Source organism: Podarcis bocagei (genome assembly GCF_964188305.1).
Source record: "Podarcis bocagei genome assembly, chromosome: 2".
NCBI lineage: Eukaryota > Metazoa > Chordata > Lepidosauria > Squamata > Lacertidae > Podarcis > Podarcis bocagei.
In genome coordinates, this window is record NC_138126.1 from 46,968,246 (window position 1) to 46,994,881 (window position 26,636).

Sequence of the window (26,636 nt, forward strand, 5' to 3'; positions counted from 1 at the left end):
TCTGGTTTGCCTGTAGTTTAGTTTTGATTGTTATTAATTGGAAACATATAACATTTTAGAAACATGAAAACAAGATAGTTGCTAGTCCTAGTCTAGCCGTGAAAGGACCTTCTGGCATACATAGCAGCTTGTCATGGGTTACAACAAGTAGTACAAACAGAATTCAGAAGCCTCTTTTCTTCTTTACCACAGAAAGGTCACTTAAGGTACTTCACTACCACTTCCTAACCCAGGTGAAGAGCACTCAGGAAAGCCTTTTCAAGAGGTTTTGCCAAGAGCAGAAGATATTACTTTTGTAGTACAAGGTTTTCCTAACCTTTCCAAATAACCCTTCTGTTTAAGACTAATTTCCAGTGCTAGCAATGTTACACTAAGGCACTTGGATTTCATATAGAGCTTGTAGATACCTCCCCCGCCCCCCCACCAGTCTACACTATTTATATAATGAGCAGAGTAAATATTTATTGTAGGTTCAAACAGAAAAAAGAGCATGAAAAAGTAAGCAAGTTCAAAATAAAAGGCAGCATGCAGTCACTCCTCAGGGTTTACCATGGAAGACTAAATTGCTGTTTGGATAGTCACAAAATGCGCACATTCCTTTCAATGCAGCAAAGTACCACGAGTTTTGAACAGAATTCCCTTCTAGCTCTTTCAGTACCCTATTCTAGGCAACTCCCTGGCCTCAAAACATGATCCCTCGCCACCATATTAAAGTTCAAATATGCTCACCCTTCCCACTTTTTACATGCAGTACTCCACAAGAAAAGTGTTAGTCAATAAGCTGGTCCTTCACTGCCATTTGGCAGTTTATAAACCTTGGTTACAGCTAGTAGTTAGTGAAGGGAGATCTTAGCCATGAGTCCAGGACCAAACGCTGGCCAAGTTCAATATGTTATAGGAGCAAAAAGAACCCAGGAAGAGCAAAGTGGCTGTGCATTCATCTCTAGGAACCTGCAGGTTCGCCTTAGCATGCCATGCAAAACAGACCAGTGAGATGCATACAACCCTTTGAGGAAAATCAGCACCTGTACCCGTTGGGGGACAAGTCTTTTAGATTCATATCATATCGATTTTTAAAGATTAATATGCAAAACTGAAAGGAATTTGAAAGAAGGATATTCGAGTTCAGCCTTTCCCTGGGAAGTTTAGAAAGGAGATGGTTCTCAGCCTGATAAGCTCAAATCATCCTTTATTAGCTAGTTAAGTTTGGAGCAGGGGCCCAGTTTTTTTCTTGCCAGTTTCTACTGTTTTTCAAAGTATTAGGAAAATTTGGAGAACTATACTGGGAAATGAGAACAAATGCATTATTAATATTCTAATAAAAATTACTGAAGTACGTTTTTCAAATTGGTAATAGTTTTGAACTGATATGAAATTAAACAAAACAAAATGAGAGTCTCAACCAGAGTGGATTACATAACTGCAGTTTATATATATCATAAACTTTAACTACAATGCAATGTGATTTCTATTGATGAAACAATTTTAAAATTTGTTCTAAACTGTGCTTAATTTGATTTTCTTGGAGAGAGAAAAACAGGTTTCCCTCCATGACTAATGTTAATTTTAGCTTGTTTCTTGTTTGCGGACCACAGTGTTTTAATTATTCTAATAATTACAGTATATAACTGTCAGGGGTCCTTTACCTTTACCTTTTTATGTCTTTAAGATACTGATTATGAAATGTGATGTACAACCTTCTTTCGCATTCTTAATCCAAAGATCTAAGAAATGGGTGTGACAAATAAATTTGCAAACTTATTTATTAATATTTATTAATATTTATTAATATTTATTAATATTTATTAATATTTATTAATATTTATTAATATTTATTAATATTTATTTATTAATATTTGTGAATGCTTCTAATGTGGCTCTTCAATATTTATTTCTATTGGATTCTAAGGGGTGTGTTTCAGGCTGGTCTTTGAGCATAAGACTTTGAGGATTCAGCAGATAATAACTTAGTTTCAGAGGCTCTGGAACCAAGCAGAAAGTACTTCTGCTTACATAAAGCAGGGCCCTGATTTTCACCGATACCCACCCACTGTATCCTGTGCCACATCTTGTGGTGTTCTGGTGGGTGTCCCACTCTTGGGAACAACTTCAGCGTAGTTGTGTAGGGAATGTTTGTCAAAAATTGAGGGGAAGGAAAAAAAAGTTGATTAGCGATGAAGCATCTCATTGACAGGACAAAGTTTTCAGTGCCCAGCTGTGGTACACATGGCAATCTGTTCCCCAGCCTAATCTCTTTCATATATCAGAATGGTTTCCTCATTTTGGGGGATGGGGAGCCGAGACTGAGAATTAATTCCAACCAACAGTACGTTGTTAGCTGACTTGAGGATAAAGCTGTTTGCTTACACAAATCGTCTACTTGCATGAGCAGTGTACTGTAGGATCCATGAACTCATGCAAGGTCAATAACTTTCTTTCCATGAAAACAAAATCAGCAAGTTCCAAGTTTTTGTTTTCATAGAAAGGGAGCCGCAAAATGTTGTGAGATCACAGTGTCAGGTTACACTACTCATGAGCAGTCGTCCCCCCGGTCAGTTGACAGCATAGCAGCAGAACTGATTCAGAGTGACATGTCCCATGGCTGTGTTGACATTTGAGCCAAAGTCTGTTCCTGACACTCCATCCATAGCCATTCTGCTTACTATATATTTCTGAAGGATACAGTTTTTCTTTTCTTTTTTTAACTCTACAAAAATGATAACTACAAGAGAACATTAATCTTAATCCAAAAATATTTTGCTTGGAAAAAGAAGTCAGCTGTTCTTCACTTTTTCTGATGAGCTGCCCTCTTCTCCTTCCATGCAGTCAGGAGAGTGAATTTTTTTAATAAGCTATGAAACCATAGTGTATAAAGCTGGCTTGTTTAACTAACCATAGTTTTTTGTGTTTTAAACCACAATCTCTGGCTTGCATGCAGTGGCAAGCCAGGTTTCATAGAAAGTGAAACTAAACTCTGCCAAAGTCATCATCCTGGCCTTGTGAGAAGAGGAAAGGCGAGCATGTGAGTCCGAGGCTCACAGTGTGCATTTCTGTTTATGCATGTGGCGCTAAACATAGGTTTAGACTTCTCTGCAAGTGGGCTGTTTCTGTTTGTCTGGGCAGGGGAAGAATTCCCATTACTGGCACTACACAGTTTCCATGTAGCTTGTGGGTTTCGACTGTAAACTCTCTGGGTTGTATCCAGTGTTGGTCCTACTAAAAGTAGAACCGCTGTCATTCATAGATATAAGTAATTTAGGTCTGTTTATTTCAGTAGCTCTACTCTGAGTTGAATTCAGATTGCACCCCCACCCAGCCAAAAGAATCCTAGGAACTGTAGTTCACCCCTCACAGGCCTATCGTTCCCAGCACTCTTAACAAACTACAGTTCCCAGAATTGTTGAGGTGTGCGCGCTTTATTTGTTATTTAAACATATCATGTATAAACAGCCTTAGTTGGATACAGCCCTCTGTCTCAAAGCACCCTAACTTATACAAGAAACCTCAGCATAGTTTGGTGCACATGGGCTTGGATTATATTGGCAGCTGTTGACCTGTTTAGTAGATTCTTGGCTATAGTTACTAATTTTCAAATAAAATAAAGATTTATGTTTTATTTGATGTCAGAAAGCCTGTAGCATATGGGAGCTGGCAAGTTCTCATCCCAAATGAATTCTTGCCACCATGTGGGGACCAAGCAGCACAAGCTGCGATTACCTCCACATGCACCAAGCTTCTGGAGTCTGTAGAATATTATAGTATTTTAGTGCTTCATTCTGAACAAAGCTAAAGACGCGATTCCTTCTCACAGGTGCTGAGATCTCATTTTGGTAACAATGTCCGGTGCTGCACAACAAATCAAATCAAGATTTACAGAATTGCTTGTTCCTTTTCTCATTCACTGAATATTTTCTGGTATAGATCATGATAGAATTTGGCAAGTTATAATAGAATATTGTAGCAAGGAAGTCTCTCCACTCACCATCTAGTCTGAAACAGACTTCAGTCTTTGCCACCCATAAATGCAGGGGTAGTGACTTAAAAAGGCTGTCTTACAGAACAAAAACTGCATACTCTGGAGAAAATAAAAGCATGACTAGAAAATTGCTAGATGTTTCTGTTTCTTTAAGAGCTACCAACATTTCATTGTGGAGAAGGGTAGTAGATATGACGTTGCTTAAGTCAAATATAGTTCACATTCCATTGTTAGGTCAGTGTTGCTTTTTTAATATGTCTGTATCCTGTTTGTGGTTTTTTAAAAGAGTTTTTTTTAAGTTTAGCTGGTTGAATTCCCCTCTTCTGTTCCTCTCCCCATACATATTATTCTACCTCTTGTTCTCTTTTATAAAAGTTCCTTTCATAGAGGCTTACTCATATAACTTTTTAAAGAAACAATGTAATTAATTTTTTGAAGATTCCTTAAACAGCATGCATACGAAACTCTCCCACTCCTCATGAGAACAAATGAGAAGTTTAAATGGTTGAGGGATGACTTCAAGCTGAAAGACATAATAGTTTCTTTAAAGGAGGAGAAAAACAAAGAAAAAAGAAAAGCACCCAATTTTTGAATCCAGTTGAAATTGTTGTAGAAAAGAAAGGCTCAAGAAACGAAAGAAACTGTTGCAGTACATTTGGTGCAAGTGAATTGATTGCACAAAGAGAATACATATTCAGTTTGGTAGCCAATTCTACTGTATTGGGGAATCAATTGTTAAATAACAGATAATAGTAGAACTGCGTTTGCTTTGACTTTATGTACACATTTACCTGGAGGTTAGTACCACTGAACTCAGTGGGGTTTACTTTGAGTATACATGTATAGGCTTATACTTTAAGACTCTTAGGGGACTGATGTGTTTTTGCAGGTGTGTTCTAATTCATGTCATTGACACAACAATAGTGCATTAGTGGTGGATTTATTCTGGATGTCCACAAGTCATTCTGCTTTATTAGTTCTTCTCTGGTGCTTGCCCATGTTAGCACATTATTGCTTTCCAGAAGAGCACTCTTGCACTACAGCTCAACAAAAATAGGACAACCCACCTGCAGCCTTACTCCCAAGTACATGTGCATAACATTGCACCTTTAGAAGAAGAGTAAGTGTGAAGAAGAGCAACACATTGTTTCATAGCAGATGCTTATTAGATCAAGATTTGACTTTGTGCCTGGAGTGTGTGCATCTCCCGACAGCTTTTCCCCTTGCTGCTCTGGTAAGGTGTGTGAATAAAGAACTTGTGCAAGCAGAATCAATGACAAGTTTTGTTCCCACATCAATATCTACCCAGCTGGGGTATGGGGTTAATACCCACATTATTGTCCCTTCTTACACTGCTCCTTCTTGTGTACGTGAACAGAGTAGAATGGGTAGAAGCTCTCTACCAGTAAACACAAATTGTCACGAAATGTTGATGGCCAGGGTAAATTCCATTTCATTTCTGTTACTATATCAATGACTATTAGCATTTGCTACAGAATAAATGCATTCTGGTTTGCTTTGATACATTTTGATAGTATTGAGTTGCATTTATACGAAGTTGATTTTTGGCAGTGTGTGTTTGGTTTGAATACAGCAGGTAATTCCCAGACTTTCAGGCTGCTTCCCATTCTCCTGACTTGGACCTAATCAGGTTGCTGCTAGGAAAAGATTTGTATTTCCTGTTGCTGTATGGCACTTTCCCCAACAATTTTTATTTCCATGCTTTCTGAATCGAATAGCAAAAGATTGTGATACATATGTGTTGTTTAAAAGCAGCGGCATTTTCCAGTTTTCCAAAAGAAGCCGTTTATAGCCAGCATATTCATAACCATAGCCAAGTGTAAATATTAGCTGTTTCCATTATACAAATCTATGGTCAAAATACTGTGTACAGTTCTGGTCATCTCACCTCCAGAAAGGATATTGTAGCTGAAAAAGTTTCAGAAAAGGGCAAACAAAATGATCAAGGGGATGGAGTAGCTACTCCATGACGAAAGGTTTACAGTATCTGAGGCTTTTTAATTTAGAGAAAAAGTGACCAAGAGGTGATACGATAGAAGGGTATAAATTCATGCAGGGTGTGGTGAAAATGGATGGAGATAAGCTTTTCTCTCATAATACTCGAACTTGGGAACATCCAATGAAACAGAATGTTGGAAGTTTCAGAACAAACAAAATAGAGTACTACTTCACATAGAGCATAGTTAAACTATGGAATTTCCTCTCACAAAAGTCATCAACTTGGATGTCTTTTAAAAAGGATCAGGCAAATTAATGGAAGATAAGGATATCAATAGTTACCATCCATGACAGCTGTGTTTCAGAGGCAGTATGCAAGTTACTGGGAATGACAGGTGTGAAGAGTGCTCTGGCACTGCGCTCCTTTTAGGCTTTCCATAGGCATCTGATTAGTCACTGTAAGAACAAAGTGATGGACTACATGGACCTTTAGCTGCTCTTGTGACAAACTTGCTTGTAAACATGACTATTCTTCATGGTACATTTTCTATTATTTTCCATTATTTCATTCTGCTTCCATTATCGTTGTTGTTTCACTCTGTCTTTAAAATGTTAGAATACTTTCTTCTTTTCTTTTTATAATCCAGAAAAAAATGTTGTGATTACTCTCAGTGGCAATAAAATGGCATTGCTTCTTTGCAAATTATTGATCTGAAGTGCAAATTAACATGCGGAGTTAACCAGGGCTATCGACTGTCTGGCTCCGAAGCGCCCTCTCCGATTGCATGGAGCCCGGACAGCCCCGTGGTTTTCTTCGGAGCTGAGGGCGATGAAACAATCGCTGAGACGGCTAGAGCGTCGGTGGCAGAAAACTCACTCCGAATCTGACCGGACACAGGTTAGAGCTCAACATCGAGCCTACCAAGTGGCGATAGCGACGGCAAAGAAGACTTTCTTCGCCGCCTCTATTGCATCTGCAGAAAATAGTAGCAGGAGACTCTTTCAGGTGGTCCGCAATTTAACGGAACCACCTTTACCATCGGGGCCTTGTAAAGACCCCAAGATCTCCTGCAACGATTTTGCAAAGTTTTTTGCAGATAAAATCACTCATATTCGGAAGGAGCTAGACACCACCGTGGGAGCAGGGCTGGGGCGGGAGAGTGCTAGAGCCCTGTCTGGTCAAGTTGCATGGAATCAATTTCAATCCGTTACCCCCGAGGATGTGGACAGGCTGCTTGGACGAGTGAAACCAACCACCTGTCTCCTTGATCCTTGCCCATCCTGGCTTATAAAAGCTAGCCGGGAAGGGCTGGGCGATGGGCTCTGCGGGGTGGTGAATGCTTCCCTCTGTGAGGGAACATTCCCAGATCCGCTGAAAGAGGCGGTCATTAAACCGCTTCTTAAAAAACCATCTTTAGACCCGGCCAGTATGGCCAACTTTCGCCCAGTCTCAAATCTTCCATTCTTGGGCAAGGTGATTGAGCGTGTGGTTGCTGAACAACTCCAGGCACGCCTGGAGGATGCGGACCATTTGGATCCCTTCCAATCAGGGTTCAGGCCTCATCATGGGACTGAAACTGCCTTGGTCGCACTGGTTGATGATCTCCGGCGAGCTAGGGACAAAGGTGAGAGTTGTTTCCTAGTTCTGCTGGATCTCTCAGCGGCCTTTGATACAATCGACCATAACATCCTTCTGGACCGTCTAGAGGGGTTGGGAGCTGGGGGCACTGTTATACAGTGGTTTCGCTCCTTTCTCCTGGGCCGTGTTCAGAAAGTGGTGGTGGGGGCTGAGTGTTCAGACCCTTGGGCCCTCACTTGTGGGGTGCCTCAGGGTTCCGTCCTCTCCCCCATGCTTTTTAACATCTATATGAAGCCGCTGGGAGAGATCATCAGGGGGTTTGGACTGGGTGTCCATCAATATGCAGATGATACCCAGCTCTACCTTTCTTTCAAATCAGAACCAGTGAAGGCGGTGAAGGTCCTGTGTGAGTGCCTGGAGGCGGTTGGAGGATGGATGGCGGCTAATGGATTGAAGTTGAATCCTGACAAGACAGAAGTACTGTTTTTGGGGGACAGGGGGCGGGCTGGTGTGGAGGACTCCCTGGTCCTGAATGGGGTAACTGTGCCCCTGAAGGACCAGGTGCGTAGCCTGGGAGTCATTTTGGACTCACAGCTGTCCATGGAGGCGCAGGTCAATTCTGTATCCAGGGCAGCTGTCTACCAACTCCACCTGGTACGCAGGCTGAGACCCTACCTGCCCGCTGACTGTCTGGCCAGAGTGGTGCATGCTCTAGTTATCTCCCGCTTGGACTACTGCAATGCGCTCTACGTGGGGCTACCTTTGAAGGTGACTCGGAAACTACAACTAATCCAGAATGCGGCAGCTAGACTGGTGACTGGGGGCGGCCGCCGAGACCACATAACACCGGTCTTGAAAGACCTACATTGGCTCCCAGTACGTTTCCGAGCACAATTCAAAGTGTTGGTGTTGACCTTTAAAGCCCTAAACGGCTTCGGCCCAGTATACCTGAAGGAGCGTCTCCACCCCCATCGTTCTGCCCGGACGCTGAGGTCCAGCGCCGAGGGCCTTCTGGCGGTTCCCTCATTGCGAGAAGCGAAGCTACAGGGAACCAGGCAGAGGGCCTTTTCGGTGGTGGCGCCCGCCCTGTGGAATGCCCTCCCATCGGATGTCAAGGTGATGGACAACTACCTGACATTCAGAAAACATCTTAAGGCGGCCCTGTTCAGGGAAGCTTTTAATGTATGATATTTTAGTGTTTTTTGGTTTCTGTGGAAGCCGCCCAGAGTGGCTGGGGAAACCCAGCCAGATGGGCGGGGTACAAATAATAAATTATTATTATTATTATTATTATTATTATTATTATTATTATTATTATTATTATTATTTATCATTTGTATAGTCTTGAGATAGAGTTATATTTGGGGGGGGGAACCTTAATCTTAATGCTTATAGAATCCTAAAATACAGATTTCAGATTTTGGTACAAAGCAACAAGCATTGACAAATCCTAGAGATTTATCACTGGAAATTCAGCTAACTTAAACTCTGTTGACATTTTAGGAAGTATTGTGTGTATCTGTATATAGTACTGAGTCAGCTTTTCTTTGCCCTTATTGTGAACTACAGCTAAAACTATATCCAGTTTTAAAAACAGCATTGAAATGGAATATGCACCCAACTTTCCCCAAGACTTCTTAGAAAGGATACCTGGTTTGCAAAAGATACCTGGTTTGCATTCATTTAGTCTACAGTGGCCTGTCCTCCTCTGACTTCTGAAAGACAGTATATTATTAAACTGACTCTAGATGGAGTGAGATTTAAAGCAAGAGTGGTAAACCATGTATCCAATGGGAACTATGATCCCCAATGGGAAAAGATACTCAGAGCACCATTTGCTGCAGGAGATGCCCATTTGCCGCTGCCGCTGCCTACTACTGTGGAACTGCTTTCCTGTGGAGCTTCAGTGGGAATGAGCCCTTCTTTCTTTCAGATGTCTTCTGAAAACTGCACTATTCAGACATTATGCCTACTGATCTTTTGTTGATCTTTTTGATTATTTTAATGGCTATTTATAGACTGATTTTATTGTATTTTATATGCCATAAGCTGCCTTGTTATATTTCAATGGAAGAATGGATTGTAACTTTTCAGATAATAAATAAAAATGTGCTGCATCATTCAGAGCAATCAGCAGGAGTGCTAGAACAGCCTGATTAATTTTGGAGCGATGCAGCAAGTTTTTGTCCATCTCTAAAACTGACCATCTTAGGGTTTTGGTTTTTTAGTGTTGTTTTTTTTTTTTAAAAAAAACAAACTTAAGTAAGAACACTTAATAGAATGTCTAATCTCAGTATGGATCAGGTTATAGAAAGAATGCATTTCAAACACATTCAGAAACACTTATTATCTGGAAAGGCAGTTATGGGGGGATGAAAGGAGGCTGTGTGCTGACATTTAGAGCCCATGTGCGTGCATTTACATGCATGCGCACTAGAGTCAAGATGCATCCTGTCCCCCACTCAGAAAGTTAACATCTAAAAACCTAGAAGAAGGGGCTTGAGAAGAAGAAGAGGAGGAGGAGGAGGAGGAGGAGAAGTTTGGACTTGATATCCTGCCTTTCACTCCTCTTAAGGAGTCTTAAAGCGGCTAAAAATCTCCTTTCCCTTCCTCCCCCACAACAAACACTCTGTGAGGTGAGTGAGGCTGAGGGACTTCAGAGAAGTGTGACTAGCCCAAGGTCACCCAGCAGCTGCATGTGGAGGAGCGGGGACACGAACCCGGTTCCCCAGATTACGAGTCCACTGCTCTTAACCACTACACCACGTGTAGAACTCAAGTGCCCTCTGTACTAGCTAACAAATATAAAAAGGCACCCCAGTCTTGTCCCCCCAAAGGAAAGTTGAGACAAAATGGGAACAGTCTTTTCCTAGGGGTTAGCAACAGAAAATAGAACAAGTTGCAAGGGCTGACTGTCACTCAAGGCCCAACCTTTAAAGATCCATTCCTTCCCTGCCATATTTATTTGGCACAAAACTTGGGTAGTTAGACTGATGTGGTGGGGTTGAGGAGAGAGAAAACAAGGGGAGAAGAAGCATGTCCAAGTTGGACAGATATGGATGAAAGAGGCTTTACTAGGATTTTTAATTAATTGTGTTATTGTAGCGTTGCCAAATCAATGGTAATGGGCAAGTAGATTTTTATATCAATTGCTAATTGCATAGGGTGGCTTGGGAGGTCAGTGAGACTGTGGAATTTTAGTGGATACAAATAGAAACAAGATAGCTTGGTTTTCCAGAGATGAGTTGATATGTGCAAGAAATCCATTACAGAACATTTTTATCACTCAGTATGCTTCCTTTTTAGGGAGATCCTGCTGTTTGCATTCCTTTGATTACGTTGCATTAAAACAGGATTATCTTGGTGTTTTGGCCATATGGTATTTAGGTGGGTTTCTTTGCATCATGCCTCCCCACCTCTTAGAAAGAAAACAAGAGCCACTAGCCACAAGGCTTGCTGGGTTGCATTTTTTTCATATCTGATGTTGCTGAGCGGGAGGATTTAATCGAAGAGGTGAATGCAAAAGCCCAAGGGCAAACAACAACAACAAAGTTTTATTTAAGAACTGGAGATTCACTCTGCTTGTTCTTTCATAGTCTCTCTTTCGCTACCCTCTAAAAAATAAATAAATGAAAACCCTTAAGGGGGTACTTCAAGCATAAATCTTCCTTCCCACTTTGTAAAAATTGGCTGCTGTGACATAGACAGAAGCTGATGGAGGCAGGTTGAGAAGAAAGTAGCACAGTGGTACCTCGCAAGACGAAAGAGTTTTTCGTTTTTTGAGTTGCTTCGCAAGATGAATTTCCCTATGGGCTTGCTTCGCAAGACGAAAACGTCTTGCAAGTTTGTTTCCTTTTTCTTAAAACCGTTAATACATGCATTCCTATGGGAAACCGTACTTCGCAAGACGAAAAATTCGCAAGACGAAAAAACTCGCAGAACGAATTAATTTCGTCTTGCGAGGCACCACTGCATTTTCTTTTATACTCCTTTATATTGAGAGGATTAAACTGTGGCAGTATAAAAGTATTGATGACCACAAGAAGGAGGTGGGTGATATTGATTACAGAGGCACTGACCAGAAGAAAACGTTGCCCACCTTCTAAGTGACCCATAGATAATCTTTGAAACTGCATGTCACAATAGGGTGATTGTTGTCTTGACTTCTAGTTGGGTCAGAACTGAGATTTATACTGTTTGCTTTTCACCAACAGATGTAAAATTGAGTTCTTCTGTTTTGGCACACCCCAGTTGCCCGTGCTAATCTAGGAAAGGCAGAAACTGTGAGCAGGATGTTTACCTGCAATCAGTATAACCCTGGCACAAACTGCTTTCCCTCATTGTTTCCTCTTTTCAACCTCTTGTTCTGCTATCCCTCACTTGCTTCTTGCATGCAGCCTTTGTCTGGCTTGCTTATGTATAGTGTGTACCATCTCTCTGTCAATCGGTTCCTTGCCCTTCTTTCAATTTCCCCATCCTCTCTTGATTCATATTGACGCCTGGTTCTTATACACTCTTGAATCCGCAACCTGAACAGGCAGTGGATCTTGGACTCAATGATTTCTGACCCAGCTGGCCTTAGATCACAGAACTGATGAGATGTCATTTGAGTTGAGTCTTTTGAGTTGTCCTTGATCATTGGCTGCCATTCATCAAGTGTTGCCTTGCCCTCTTCCAAGTTGACATGTTTGGCTGATGAGGTTTCACAGCAATATGCCTTTCTTGTACAGTGGTACCTCGGGTTACATACACTTCAGGTTACATACTCTGCTAGCCCAGAAATACTACCTCGGGTTAAGAACTTTGCTTCAGGATGAGAACAGAAATCGTGCTCCGGCGGTGCGGCGGCAGCAGGAAGCCCCATTATCTAAAGTGGTGCTTCAGGTTAAGAACAGTTTCAGGTTAAGAACAGACCTCCAGAACGAATTAAGTACTTAACCTGAGGTACCACTGTACATATTTCTAGGCTCGCTCCCTCCCAAAAAAAAACCTTTTCTTAGTGGCCAGTCACATTTTACTAGTTAAAACCCTATGTGTCTATAGAGAGGCAGCATAGACTGTCCACAGCTGCTATAAATAATTTTCTCCCTCAGCACCAAGCCAAACTGTTTTATCTTAAAGCAAAAGCCTTCATGAATAAGTGTATGATAATGGTGCATACTCCTTAATAAAGTAAAAATTTTGTTCAGAAGCTTTATCCATTTAGCAGGTTTCTGCAGGTAACAGCTCAGTGAATTTATTTCACCATGCAACATGGTTGAGTTGCCTGCGTAAAACTAGCAAAAAAGAGTAGAAGCATTTAAGCCTCTAAAGCTCATCTGAATTCAGTGCTGAACAGAAATGCTTTCTTCTCTTGAAAAAATGTTCCTGGATAGGAAGTGGTGCCTAATAGTTATTACTTGTCTTCTGTCTGCCTGTATATACCCTTTAATCTTACACGACACACTATCCTCGTTATTCCTAGATTCTTCCTATTCCTAGATTTGTGCAGCTTTTTTACAGCTGATGTTTCCATGATTGGTCAATTGCTTCTAGCAGAAAATTAGGCAGTTAATATTTGTGGAGGGGGAAACTTAATTTCATTTATGGAGTACTTAGTGCAGATAACACTGCATGCTATAAAGCAGATTGTATAACATCAACCCTCTGGTGCAAGCAGTGCTTCTTATTGATTACATTTATATACTACCCGTCCTTATTCCAATAATAAGTATATTTAGGGAGAAATGAGGGCCATGGGATATTCCTTGTTTGGGCTTCATCATTGTTGGGCATGATTTCTGAAAGTGAGATGGAATCCTTTCTGATTCAATATTTACGTATGACTGTACACTTAGTGGGTTTGTGTCTATATTTGATAATTCTGTTGCGCTTACATTATCAGTGAAGTTTGGGTATGTGTTGCAGATTCTCTGCTGCTTTTCATTCGCTACAAAGGTAAGAGTGGTTTGGAATGGGGTAAGGTGAAAGCCCTATCTGTGAACAATCTAGGATAGAGTTCTGTAGTCCATCCCTACCAAAGGATTCTAATTGGCGCTGTCTGAGCCAGTCTTAATGCAATTTAGTTATCATCAAGCAGAAGGGTTTTATTTATGGAACAGGCCCCGCCAGAACTTCCTCCGACCTTTGAGAAACTGTGAATATGAGAGAGTTGTTTGAGCAGGCATGCCGGGCTGGTGTATGCATTTCTTTAATAAGGCAGGGATTGATGTCTCTTGCAGTGCAGGGGTTAGGTAAACAACAGGCCCTCGGTTCAGTGATTTCCATGTTCAACTGCTTGTTTATATGGATCTCAAAAGGTTAGGTTAGCCTTCTTGACATCTCGAGGGAGCCTTCTTAGCCATGGTGTAACTCTCAAGACATAGCATCCCTTCATAGGGGAGGCATCATCCAAATGAAATCTCTGGCTACGGATCAAATTGATGGTATTGAATTTAGTGTTCAGAAGTGCTCATTTAAAAATGTGTTTTTAAACATCTGGACCTGAACTTTTTAACTGTTCCATCCTCCATGCAATTTACTTGTTAGCAATCTCCACTGTATTCAGTGGGGTTATACCTGGGGAGTGTACATAACCTTGCAACCTATAGTCTTTCCTTGTGATTTCCCCCCTCCTGCAATGCAGTTTCTGTGCAGGATCCAGCCACTTTTCTGTAAGTTCTGGTGCAGTCATACACTTCAGATATATTCAACAACAAATGTTACTTAATAATCACTCTGTCCCTTCCTGGTCTCAGTTATGATTTAATTTGCAAACGGTTGTAATTTTCATATTTGTATCACAACTGTTTGAATATATTTTCCCAGTCTTGTTGGGGACGATTTGTTGCGTTCATTTTAGAAATATTATTGTATTCATTTCAGTCAGATAAATTAGCCTGTAATTGCCTTTCTCGCTCAGAAACATGTAGCATGTTGCTTGTGAAAACTGGTTTTAGTTCAAGAACAAACCTTGTTTCGTGTGTTTGTGCTGGTTGGTGAAAGCACTCTTTATTTTAAATGCCTGCTACACTTCACTAATTAACTTTATATGCATGTGAATATCCCAAAATGCAATTACTAGAAAATGTTAAATCCCTATCAAAAGCTCCCCTGTGATTTAGAAAATGTGGGTGACCTTTTTGGTTCCATATATAAAGGTTACACTAATGTGAGATAGATCACTGAAAATATTTGTGGTTGGCATGAATACCTTCAGCTGAACTAAGTGTCAACCTCAGCCATCAAGGGTAGATAGTGTCAAATTGGGCAACATGACCCCAAGCAACTACAATCCCTTCTGTGCGTTGATGTCTTCTTCCAGCCCCATGACTGGTTGAAGCAGTGCATACAGCATGGATGTTGTGGTTGACTGAATGGCTGTAGAGTGTATGGCTAGGTTAAGTAGCCGCTTGCTCCATGCCCACTTCAAGCCAGGCCCAGCCTAGTTTTGAAGGAGGCTGTTTTCTCATGTTGATTAGGGTGTATTGTATGCTTTTGTCCCTCTTAAATAACTTGTGCAGTCTCACTTAAATGTTGCGCTTTGCATTTAATCAATATTAATATGATAACGGGGATGAAACAACTGAAGCGAGCTCAAGGAGATTATCTTTCCTTATCCGAATGCATCCATTAGCTAGGAATTATAGGTTTCTATTAAATGAAACTGACAGATGGGCATTTGGAGGTGGCTGTGGGAGGGAGGACGAAAGAGTGAGAGGAACGGGAGAGTGCAGGGTGAAAGTTGAAGTTTAGAAAATCTCTATAAAAATGAAAACAAACCATCCATCTTGATAGTTGGCATTTTACCCTCCTGGTGCACTTTTGTGATGCTCTTCTGATTCTTATTGAGAACATAATGCTGAAATTTAATCCAGGGGAGCCCAGAGGTTATACTACTGTGCTTTCCTAGAAATAAGCGAGAGCGTCAGGGCAAGGATTTGCCATTGACTAGAAAAGTTAGTCTTGCTCCCTTGACAGAAGTAGTGCCCTGAATATTTGGGGGGGAAGCGGAGGGAGGGATGTATATGAAAGAAAAAATCTCCATTGAAGCATTTCAGACTATTATTAAACAATAAATCAAATGAACCTCCCCATCTAGGAACTGCTGCAACAATGTTAATAGCTAGGGCTAGAAACCAAGACAATAATACTATAAATAATTGTAGATGGTGAAGATAGTGGAGAGAAAATAACATAATTAAAATAATTTTACAAGATGGGCAGTTCACTGAGATGGATGGTGTAACACAATATGTTAAAAATATCTGTTGTTTAATGCAAACATGACATTGTTGATGGGAAGCATCTGTCTTGTCAGCAAACCGCTACAAATTACCCTTGCACTGGAAGGATCTTTCATTCCTTTCAAGGAATAAGGAATCGTGTTCATGCCATACTATGGAACTGAAGAGTAGACCAAATTCACACAACTGGTTGGACCTTTTTAATGGTAACTGTTGGAAAGGGAGGGGGAGGGAGTTTGTGCATGTCTTGGGGGGCATGTTTGGAAGTTATGGATTAATTTAACAAATTGAACTTGACCCTTATTTGCTACTTGGGAAAAACTTTTGTGGCAAGTGATGGAAGCTTGGTTGGATGGATCACTTAAAAATGAAAGCTGACAATGTGTTGGAAATATTCATTTGTGACTTAAGGCAGTAAGGAATGGAGATTGGTAAGAATGGAGTGTGGTAACCAAAGTATTATGGCTATTCCACTGTTATACTAAGTTGGTTGAAGCGGAAGAGCATGATAGGGAGGATAACGCAAGCACTCTTTTCACTCATAGAGGCTCCCTTCTCGATTTAGAACCCTGAACTTATTTGTGAATGATGTTGGTTGCATTTTTATTGTTTTTGTGTAAACCACATAGAGATATTTATTACATGGAATGGTTGAATACATGCATAAATACATGCATAAAACTACAGTTCCTATCATAACAGACTGGCCATGCTATCTGGGGCTAATTAGACCTTTAGTTTAAAACATTTTAGGAAACAACATTGGCCACCGCTGATTTAATACAAGAAATGGCTTTTTAAAAAGAGTGTGGTCACATATTCCCCACCACTGGTACAGAGGGTTTTAAAAGTAAGCACCAGCACTTGGAATTATGCCTGCAAATGGGCTGGGAGGACATAATACACCAGTAGTTATTATCATTATTAATTAATATAATAGTTTAGCATTCCTGCTGTTTCTAAGAAGTTTTCCATGGCAGCTTCACATATAAGCATTGCCGATAATCTAATCTGAAGGTTGCCAAGCCATGGATAACTGAGGCCAGACTATCTCCATCCCAAAGGAGTCGCAGCTGGTTTACCAGCCTAAGCTGGTGAAAGGCACTTTGTGTCACATAGATTAGCCTGGGCATCCAGTCTGTGAACTTGATCCTTTAGGGAAAGTGCAACCTCATCCAGAACAGATTGAACAGCAGCTCCTCAGGCAGACAAATCACCTGCCACCAACACCTTCAGCTTGTCAGGGTTGAGTTTCACTTTATTGGCTCCTATTCAGCCTCTCACTGAAACCTGGCACTGATCCAGCACTTCCATGACTTTTGCCCTTTGCATCAATTATTAGTTATTTTATTCTTCCGCTGCAGATTTTGCTTGTTTCTCTCCTTCAGAAGTTGTTTTCGTAGAACATTGCTAGTGACAAAAAAATAATGATATTGGTGACCAAAAGAGTCACACCTAATAACTTTGTGAAATACAGTGGTGCCTCGCAAGACGAAATTAATCCGTTCCGTGACTTTTTCGTCTAGCGGTTTTTTCGTATTAGCGGCTTAGCGGATTAGCGCTATTAGCGGTTTAGCGGCTATTAAAGGCTTAGCGGCTATTAAAGGATTAGCAGATTAGCAGCTAAAAGGCTATTAGCGGTTTAGTGGCTTAGAAAAAGGTGGTGGGCGGAAAAAAATTGGAACACTTGCAAGACGTTTTCGTCTTGCAAAGCAAGCCCATAGGGGAAATCGTCTTGCAAAGCAGCTCAAAAACGGAAAACCCTTTCGTCTAGCGGGTTTTCCATCTTGCGAGGCATTCGTCTTGCGGGGCACCACTGTAGGTTTATTTTCCTACAGAAGTATTCAAACAGCCAGGGAGCCATCCTAGCTCCTAGCCAGGAAAGCAAAGCTAAACTGAGTTGATGGAGCCACCAGTGCACTCAGTATCCTGCCCCTCACACCAGCTGGGGTGGAAGATGTATGTTGGGTGGGTGGCTATGTCCCTTTTTGTTTCAAGTTACAGGGCAAGTCCTGTTTACACAAGTGGAAGTCTACTGCACAAGCCAGATATTACCACTGGATGCCACCCAAAGTGCTTTTCCATCTAGGATGCATTTATCCCTGTTTACTACATCAAATTTTGATCATGTTATCTGATTGTAGTTTCTTGTTAACCATGTAACCTTCCATTAAATGCAGAATTTTTAACCTTATTTTTCATTTCAATAGTTTACTATTTTGGCACTGTCAACGGAGAAATTACTCAGCAACAGATGTAATCACTATGGACTCAAGTGCAACTAATAGTTCAGCTTTAGACTCACAAAATTACAGGTGCAACGCGAATTTTACTTCAATGTGTGCTTATACTAATATAATTCCAGTAATTACAAATTTGAGAGGACAATATGATTTAATCTGGTCATACATAAGTGTTTGGACTAACAGGCAAACTCACTTGTCCAAGCCACTAAATATACTCCAGGGGCACATATTTACATTCAGATTTGAGCAAAAGCCAGGAATTACACTAGGATTCTGTTTTTCAAGGTGATACCAAACAGTGATAATTATCAAACAATTGCATGTTTTTGAGCATTGGAAGATGCAGGTGTATTGAAAATGGAGATTGTATTATTATTTTTACAAATCACAGACATTCATGCCTGGTTGACCTTTGAACTAAAATTATTTTTATATGTATTTGAAATTTGACATTTCTCAAACATTAATGTGTTAGAAACATAATTATAAATCTGTCAATCTAATGATTGTTTTTTTGGGGTGGGGATGTTGCTAATCAAGCTTCATTTTTGTGTTAGGGATATGGGAATGGTAGACAGGAATTCATGCTCTGGAAGCACAAACAGAAGCAAATCAATGAACAAGTATGGCTCTAGGGGAGAAAACGTTCTATACATCTTGTTCTAACATAATTGGCCTTCTGTAGCAGGCATGGAGGCCTCACAAAGAGGGCAGGAGCGCACAGGCTGCCTGTGATTTGACTTAAAAGTTTGTTATGACCCTAAGCTATGTTCATGTTTGACAGCACATAACAAAAGCATATTTGATGTAACGTTAAACTTTCAAATCCCCCGCCAAGAAAATGAACAAAATGTTCCTTTAAAATATTGTCAAATGCGAAAATCAAGCAGCATCAGCAGGGACATGATCCATGCTAACTTTAGACAGCCGTAGCAACATCACAGGGAAGCATTCTACTTTTCTCATGCATTTTTAGTTTTATTTATACAATGAAAGCAGGATGCATCCTTGGGGGTAAAAGGGTCTGTAGAGTGTGGTGTACTGTACTGTTAGGAAAACCGCTGCTGTAGAAAATGCGTAGCTTGTCATCATGATAAAAGGTAAAGGTAAGGGACCCCTGACCATTAGGTCCAGTCGTGACCGACTCTGGGGTTGTGGCGCTCATCTCGCTTTATTGGCCGAGGGAGCCGGCATACAACTTCCGGGTCATGTGGCCAACATGACTAAGCTGCTTCTGGCAAACCAGAGCAGCACATGGAAGCGCCGTTTACCTTCCCGCCAGAGCGGTACCTATTTATCTACTTGCACTTTGACGTGCTTTCAAACTGCTAGGTTGGCAGGAGCAGGGACCGAGCAATGGGAGCTCACCCCGTCACGGGGATTCGAACTGTTGACCTTCTGATTGGCAAGTCCTAGGCTCTGTGGTTTAGCCCACAGCGCCACCCGCGTCCCTGTCATCATGATACGGTAAAAGGTAAAGGTACCCCTGCCCGTACGGGCCAGTCTTGACAGACTCTAAGGTTGTGCGCTCATCTCACTCTAGAGGCCAGGAGCCGGCGCCGTCCGCAGACACTTCCGGGTCACGTGGCCAGTGTGACATCGCTGCTCTGGCCAGCCTGCACCAGAGCAGCACACGGAACGCCGTTTACCTTCCCGCTATAAAGCGGTACCTATTTATCTACTTGCACTTTAAGGGTGCTTTCGAACTGCTAGGTGGACAGGAGCTGGGACCGAAAGACGGGAGCTCACCCCGCCACGGGGATTCGAACCGCCGACCATACGATCGGCAAGTCCTAGGCACTGTGGTTTTATCCACAGCGCCACCCGCGTCCCTTATGTCATCATGATAGAGATGTATAAAATCACGCATGGTGCGGAGAAATGGAAAAGGGTGCTTCTCCCCTTTTCATTACTCTAGACTTGGGACCATCCAATGAAGCTGAATGTTGGAATTTGTTCTCACAAGATGTAATGTTGGCTGCTGACTTGGATGATTTAAAAGAGGGTTAGTCAAATTCAGGGAGGATGGGGCCTCTAACATCTACCAGACATGATGGCTATGGTCCACCTCCAGTCTTAGAAACTGAGATATGAAAGCTAGGAGCTAAATGGCACCTTAAACCTAGGTTATGGGCGCAACAACGGAATGTCTAGGCATGCTTTTTTATAATAAGAATACAAAGCTGAAAATGAACGAGCCAGCTCCACATACCAAGAGCAAAACACCTGTGTGGTATGTTATTGCTACTCCCGTTTTTATGTCTGTGCAGCTAATGCTAGGAGATAGGCATTTGCCCAAAGGCATCTAATGGACTCATGCAACTATACCTACATTGTCCCTTGCGTTTGGAAAAACAATGTGAGTCGGGATTTCTGTTGAAGCATAGGCACAATTGGCATTTCTGGATTCTTCCCTGGGCTGACTGTACACAGTCCACCGCAGTTGCTTTGGCATGTGGACCCCTTAAACATTTTTCAGTATTTGTATCTTGCTATTGGTCCGTATCACAGCTGGAACTAATACTCATGATATGTTGGAGAAAAATACTGGCACTGCTAACAAGAAGAAATGTGTTGACTTGGCTGCTATCAGGGTAGGGCCATACAAGTTGCCTTCTGAAATTAGGTCAGTTGGACAGCTGGATTTCTCAGAAGTGCTGCCAGCATAGCTGTTCTCTAAAGGCAGGACGGTGTAGCAGCCCTTCCATTTCCATCCACTATCGATGGTAAAGCAACAGTCTTCTGTTTAAAAGCAGCTCCAACTTTGTGAACTCTTGCAGAAGAGGCAGAAGTAAAACATTTCCTTTAGAAATTTCTCGCACTGAGCTAAGATATCCGCAATCGTTGTAATCAGTAACTTCCTTTTGTATGGCTGGGACTTTTGAAGAACGAGACTTGCATTTTTTGGCATCAGTCAAGTAGTCTGGTCTTCATAGACTTGCCTTCTGTAGTGTCTTTGTGTTGAATGCTCTCCCTGAGGCACCAGCTAGTGTGTTAATTCCCATTTCTTCAGCTGCTGATGTATGGGCTGTTTTGTTAAACAACTTTTCTCTCTGTACAATTTTGCTTCTCTAATGTCTGTTTATTTTATTTGGTTTGCGTGCTGTATCCAAAGTCATGTTCTCTTTAATTTGTTCTTAGGACACTAAAATATCATGTTACTATGTGCATGACTAAAATGTTTCAAACTTAACAAAAAATGATGTGCTTATTTAATTTGTTGATTTAAAAAAATAGAAACAGTAACATGCAATTTGTTAATTTATTTATTTCATTTATCTACAACATTTGTAGTCTGCCATGTAACAAAAAGTTCTCAGGCTGGCTCGTAACATAAAATAATATTTAGTAAATGTTCAGTAATTGACTGTGTGTATATTGTTTTTATGTGTTGGAAGCTGACTTGTGAGGGCTTAGCTCTAAAAGATGGCTTGAACAGATCTCAAATAAAACAAGCTAAGTTCATTAAAAATAAAATGGAAAAATCAGTAAAATGCACAAAGAAAGTGTAAAGCACAAAGAAAGCAGAATAAAATGGTAAAACTAAAACAGAATTAGAAGCTAAAACAGATTTTAAATCCAAGAGAAAATAAATAGCCATTTTACTTGAACTTAAAATATCACAATGTGGGGGAGAAGAGGTGCTCTCCTTAATAACTACCCACTGCACCTCACCTGGCAGGGGCACTTAGGAGTAATCCTTCAGTATTGTTTTACCATTATTTTCTATTGCTTGTGATAGTCTTTCATGCTTTTTTCACACAATAAGTAGATAGCTGTTAGGTTTGGTAGTATAATAAAGCTTCTAACACAAGTAATTCCTTATATATAAATTGCTATCAAAATTGCATGATTTGTCTGTACTATAATAATTAAAAGCCCTGGCTCGCCCAAATTTGGGGGCTTCTGACAGTGAATAGTAAGACAAATATGTTAAACAAAGTTAAGGAATGCTATGCTGTACATTTGGCTGAAACATTTTTAGATTGTAGACACTCTATTCTGGAGCTCTTATCAATTTTATGTTCTGTACAGTACCCTCATTTACACATACAAACCATGGGGTAATGCAAATGAGGAAATTGCAACCACTTTGCTCCTCCCACAGTCATTTGATACTGAGATAAGCCAAGCCATGGTCTGGCTTTGCACAAGGGTCAGCAAACTTTTTCAGCAGGGGGCTGGTCCACTGTCCCTCAGACCTTGTGTGGGGCTGGACTATATTTTGAAAAAAATAAATGATGCAAGAGCACCACGAGCCATGGTGGCTGCTTACCTGTGTCTTGCGAGCGGCAGGGCCTCGCAGTGGTGGGGGTCAATGAGCGACGCCTGAAAGGGCTCTGGAAAGGGGCTGCTTAAAATGGCGGCCGCTCAAGCACTGCTGCTGCTGGCACCAACAAAGCCCAGCCCCCTTCCTCCTCTAGGCAGGGTGGGGATAAGCCAAGAAGAGGGAGGGAAGAGGCGCCGCCACCGCCATGTGAAGGAGAGGGAAAGAACACGCACTCTGGTGATCCATGTGACGATTCCCGGACTGTTTGCGGGCTGAATCCAGAAGGCAATTGGGCCTGATCCAGCCCACAGACCTTAGTTTGCCTACCCATGGCTTAGCATGTCATCCAAACCTGGGCTTGTGGTTTAGATCTCTCCAGACAAACTACAAGAACAAACATTGGTTGCAGTTTTTGGTTTGTCTGGCGAAAACTAAACCAAAAGTCCAGGTACGGAAGCCATAGTAAGCTAAACCATTGCCTAGTGCAGTGAAGCTGCAAAATGATGAGGGAAGAGTAAAGCAAGTACCGTATTTTTCGCTCTATAACACGCACCTGACCATAACACGCACATCGTTTTTAGAGGAGGAAAACAAGGGAAAAAATATTCTGAATGAAACAGTGGACGTATCATTTTTGTGCTTCATGCTGTGGCCACAGACATGTGATCTGATGGTGAATTTGGGGTGACCCAATGCAAAAATCCTGAGAATCCCTGTGGATCCATGCTTTGTAACCACGTTTTTGCACCATTGCAGCCCCAGGCAACAGTGGGTGCGTGATTTTTTTGGGGGGGGGGACAGGCTGTAGCCATGGACATGCTATGTGCTCTGATGGTGAATTTTGGCTGACCCAATGCAAAGATCCTGAGGATCCATGTGGATCCATGCTTTGTAACCACGTTTTTGCACCATTGCAGCCCCAGGCAACAATGGGTGTGTGATTTTGGGGGGGCAGGCTGTAGCCATGGACATGCTGTGTGCTCTGATGGTGAATTTGGGGTGACCCAATGCAAAGATCCTGAGGATCCATGTGGATCCATGCTTTGTAACCACGTTTTTGCACCATTGCAGCCCCAGGCAACAATGGGTGTGTGATTTTGGGGGGGCAGGCTGTAGCCATGGACATGCTGTGTGCTCTGATGGTGAATTTGGGGTGACCCAATGCAAAGATCCTGAGGATCCATGTGGATCCATGCTTTGTAACCACATTTTAAGTGGGGAGGGAAGGAAAAACACAGAAGGCTAAGAATGCAGGAGAGGGCTATAACGTGAGGAAAGGAAGGCAAAAGTTCCCACCCACCCACCCACCCAAGCCAGCCAGCGTGCTCTCTCTCTCTCGCGCGCTCTCTCTCTCTCTCTCTCCCTCCCACCAGCATGACAGAAGAAAGCATTTTAACTGCATTAAGAACTATTTAGCAGCGAAACCTAAGCTTTGCCATCCCTTAAGAGGTACAGACACTGTAATCTTCCAGATCGCATGAATTTACAGGCAAAACACTGTTTAAGGATTTCATCCTTTTAAATGGAAGAAAGCATATTTGAATGCTGTGTGTCTCCAAAAACAAAAAGCAGGAAGTCAAATCAGAATTTTAAGCCGAACCTGTAATCTCTCTTCCCTTCACAAACATTGTTCCCTCCGGAGCAGGGAGAGGATAGAGCGACGCTCTGCTCTCCTCTCTACTTGCCTGGAGGGGAGGGGCTTTCCCTGCTCTTTGTTTGGACGCTCTGCTCTCCTCTCTACTTGCCTGGAGGGGAGGGGCTTTCCCTGCTCTTTGTTCCGTTTGAGCAAACACAGCAACGAAACAGAGCAGGGTGGGCAGTAAGACCCTGAGGCAGAATGAAGGAAAGCAGCTTCCTGTCTCACGGAGCTCCCTTCTCCCTGAAGCGCGGTTTGATTTTTGCCTCATTTTTCGGCTCCAGGGACACACATTCGCTCCATAACACGCACAGACATTTCCCCTTCCTTTTTAGGAGCAAAAATCTGCGTGTTATAGAGCGAAAAATACGGTATGTTCTCTTTAAGAGCTTGCAGGTTTGTTCAGTCGCAGTGAAGGTTTGGTTTAGTGCATGAAGTCTGCAGCTTACACACATTTTACTTGTGCATATTCAGCTTTATGCACTTAGAATTTTAAAAAATAAAATAAAAAGGGGGCAGGTGTCTGGGGAAAAAGTTTTTGTCAATTGCAACTGCCATTGCACCCAATTTGTTTTGACTATACACAATTTTGCTAATCCCGGGAGTGTAACCCCAGCATAAGTTGCAGTCTTACTGTATTACATGTGAACTACACCAGTACCTGGTTCGCTGTTTAGTTTACCTGTTGATGCAGGAATACATAAAAGGCATGATGGTGGTATTATAATAATAGTTTGTATGGAACTCCTTATCAGTACCATTTACATTTACTTGGCCCTGTGCATGCAGATGCTAATTCTGTTGTTGTCACATTAACATGGGGAATATTTATGTTACTCTAGTTTAATGGGCTGTGGAACTGTGATATATTTGCTAAAAAGATAAATGTTCTAACTATCATCTTCTTCAGCTGCTAGTTAAGTTTAGCTATTTAGGAAGAGAGAGAATATCTGCTTGATCATCTGAAGAAAAAAGAAATTCAGATTTTACTAACACCAGTAAGCAAAGGCCTGTTACAGATCAAGAGTACTACAGCCAGAGATAATTGTTTAAATAAACAAAAAATATTCCTTTGGCTGCCCTTTGTCTTCTCAGGTGACGTGCAAATGAATACAAAATTCTAGCATGTTGCTGAATTTTAAAACACAGCCTTTCATTTATTAACTGGCTGAATGTGCATACTTGCCAGCCACATGCTGTACTGTGTGTCAGATGTATCTTAGACCCCATATGCATATTATTGCTCTTGTAAACATAAAGAATATCCTATATGCTTCCTTTGCATGCAGATTTTCTGTCTTGGGACTGTGTTTCCTCATCTTGTGTGGCATGTTGTATACTTCCAAGTGCACATCCACATCCTAAAGCCTTTCAGGTCAAAAAGTGAGGCTAAACTTTTGAACCCAGCTGCTTCCAAATTAAGTGCATGTGCCGGGACCACCAGAGATGGGGGTTACTGTATTTCAGGAAAGTGCCAGACACCAACACCCACACACTTGTAACTGTGTAGAAGATGACAACTACTACTTCTAGAGCCTGAGGGATGACACTTTTGAAAATACACTGTCTTTTTTGCCCTTTTCTTGTCACTAGAAAGGACGAGTGGCAGTTCAGTGACTTCTCCCTTCGTTATGGAAATGGGACTGATACAGTAATCAGGATGCTACATATGGAGCTTTTTAAATTACTGCTCTTCACTCTTTTGTTAGCCTTCATTATTCCTGAAGATTTTTTAAGTCATAAAAATGACATTTTTAATATGCAGAATTAAAAAAATGCAATATGAAGAATACTCTTACCTTTTAAACCAGTTATCTTCGTTTCTGCTCTAGGTATTTTAATTGAAGATTAACTACTGTTAAAGAGTATACAAATTTAGGTAGTGTATATTTGAAATATTAAAATAGGCCTCAATAAAAGGTGAGAATAGGGTAGCCTGCCTATTCTAATTTAAAATTGCTGAGCACACTCACGTACAAAGAAGTCAGCAAGCTGATCTTCAGGTTCTATGGCCACACAGCTTCCCCCCCCCCACTGATGAAATTAACTAAAAGTAACTTTCCCACCAACAACTTCAATATGCTCACTAAATGTTGTAATGAAATAGGCAACACTCCTATCCATAACGCTGAATCCTCTAACTTTTGCTTAATGTCATAAATGGTGAACCTCTCTTCATAGAAATGAAACTCTTTTCATAGAAATGTAGAAAATTCATTGTATTGTAATGTGAACACTGAAAACCCATAAAGTAAATCCAGTCTGAAGAAACGCACTAGTAGACCACCCATTCATTTATGCCTTTTTACCTGTAAAAGAAGGTTTTTAGCCTTAGGCCCCTTTCTCCCACCTGACTTGAAGACAGAGCAGAAATGGATGAAGGTGTACAGGCTGGACTGGCCACTTTCCCCACAGTATCCCTTATCCTGAAATAGCAATGTTGTGGGTCTTTCAGAGCACACTCGGCCAACTATTCTGCAGTCAGCATGTTGGCTCTGGTCAGGGTTGAAGGGACTTCGCTCCTTATTCCTGTGCTCTGTCCTAAATTGACTCTAAACCCAGACTTGATGTGAACTGCTGCAACTTGAACTACTTTGAGGATGGGAGTGTAACTCAGTGGCAACGGATGTACTTTTTATTCAAAAGGTCAAAGATCATCATCATCATTTTATTTGTATACCTCCTTTCCACAGTTAAAAACAATGCTCAAGGCGGCTTACGACATGACAAGATTTACATAATTAC

At 41.5% G+C, this 26,636-nt stretch overlaps 1 protein-coding gene across 4 annotated transcripts in view; it reads left to right on the forward strand.

Moving 5' to 3' along the window:
- The window catches only part of EEFSEC (eukaryotic elongation factor, selenocysteine-tRNA specific), a 167,029-nt gene that overhangs the window by 113,201 nt on the left and 27,192 nt on the right, over positions 1 to 26,636 (forward strand). Inside the window, exon 8 of one of the 4 annotated variants that reach the window (XM_081184187.1) lies at positions 2,939 to 2,995. The exons of the other annotated variants lie outside the window; for them this stretch is intronic. Coding sequence (XP_081040313.1) covers positions 2,939 to 2,958 — 20 coding nt within the window. The 3' untranslated portion in view covers positions 2,959 to 2,995. Of the gene's footprint in view, positions 1 to 2,938; positions 2,996 to 26,636 lie in introns of those variants that run through there. 4 annotated transcript variants of the gene reach the window in all.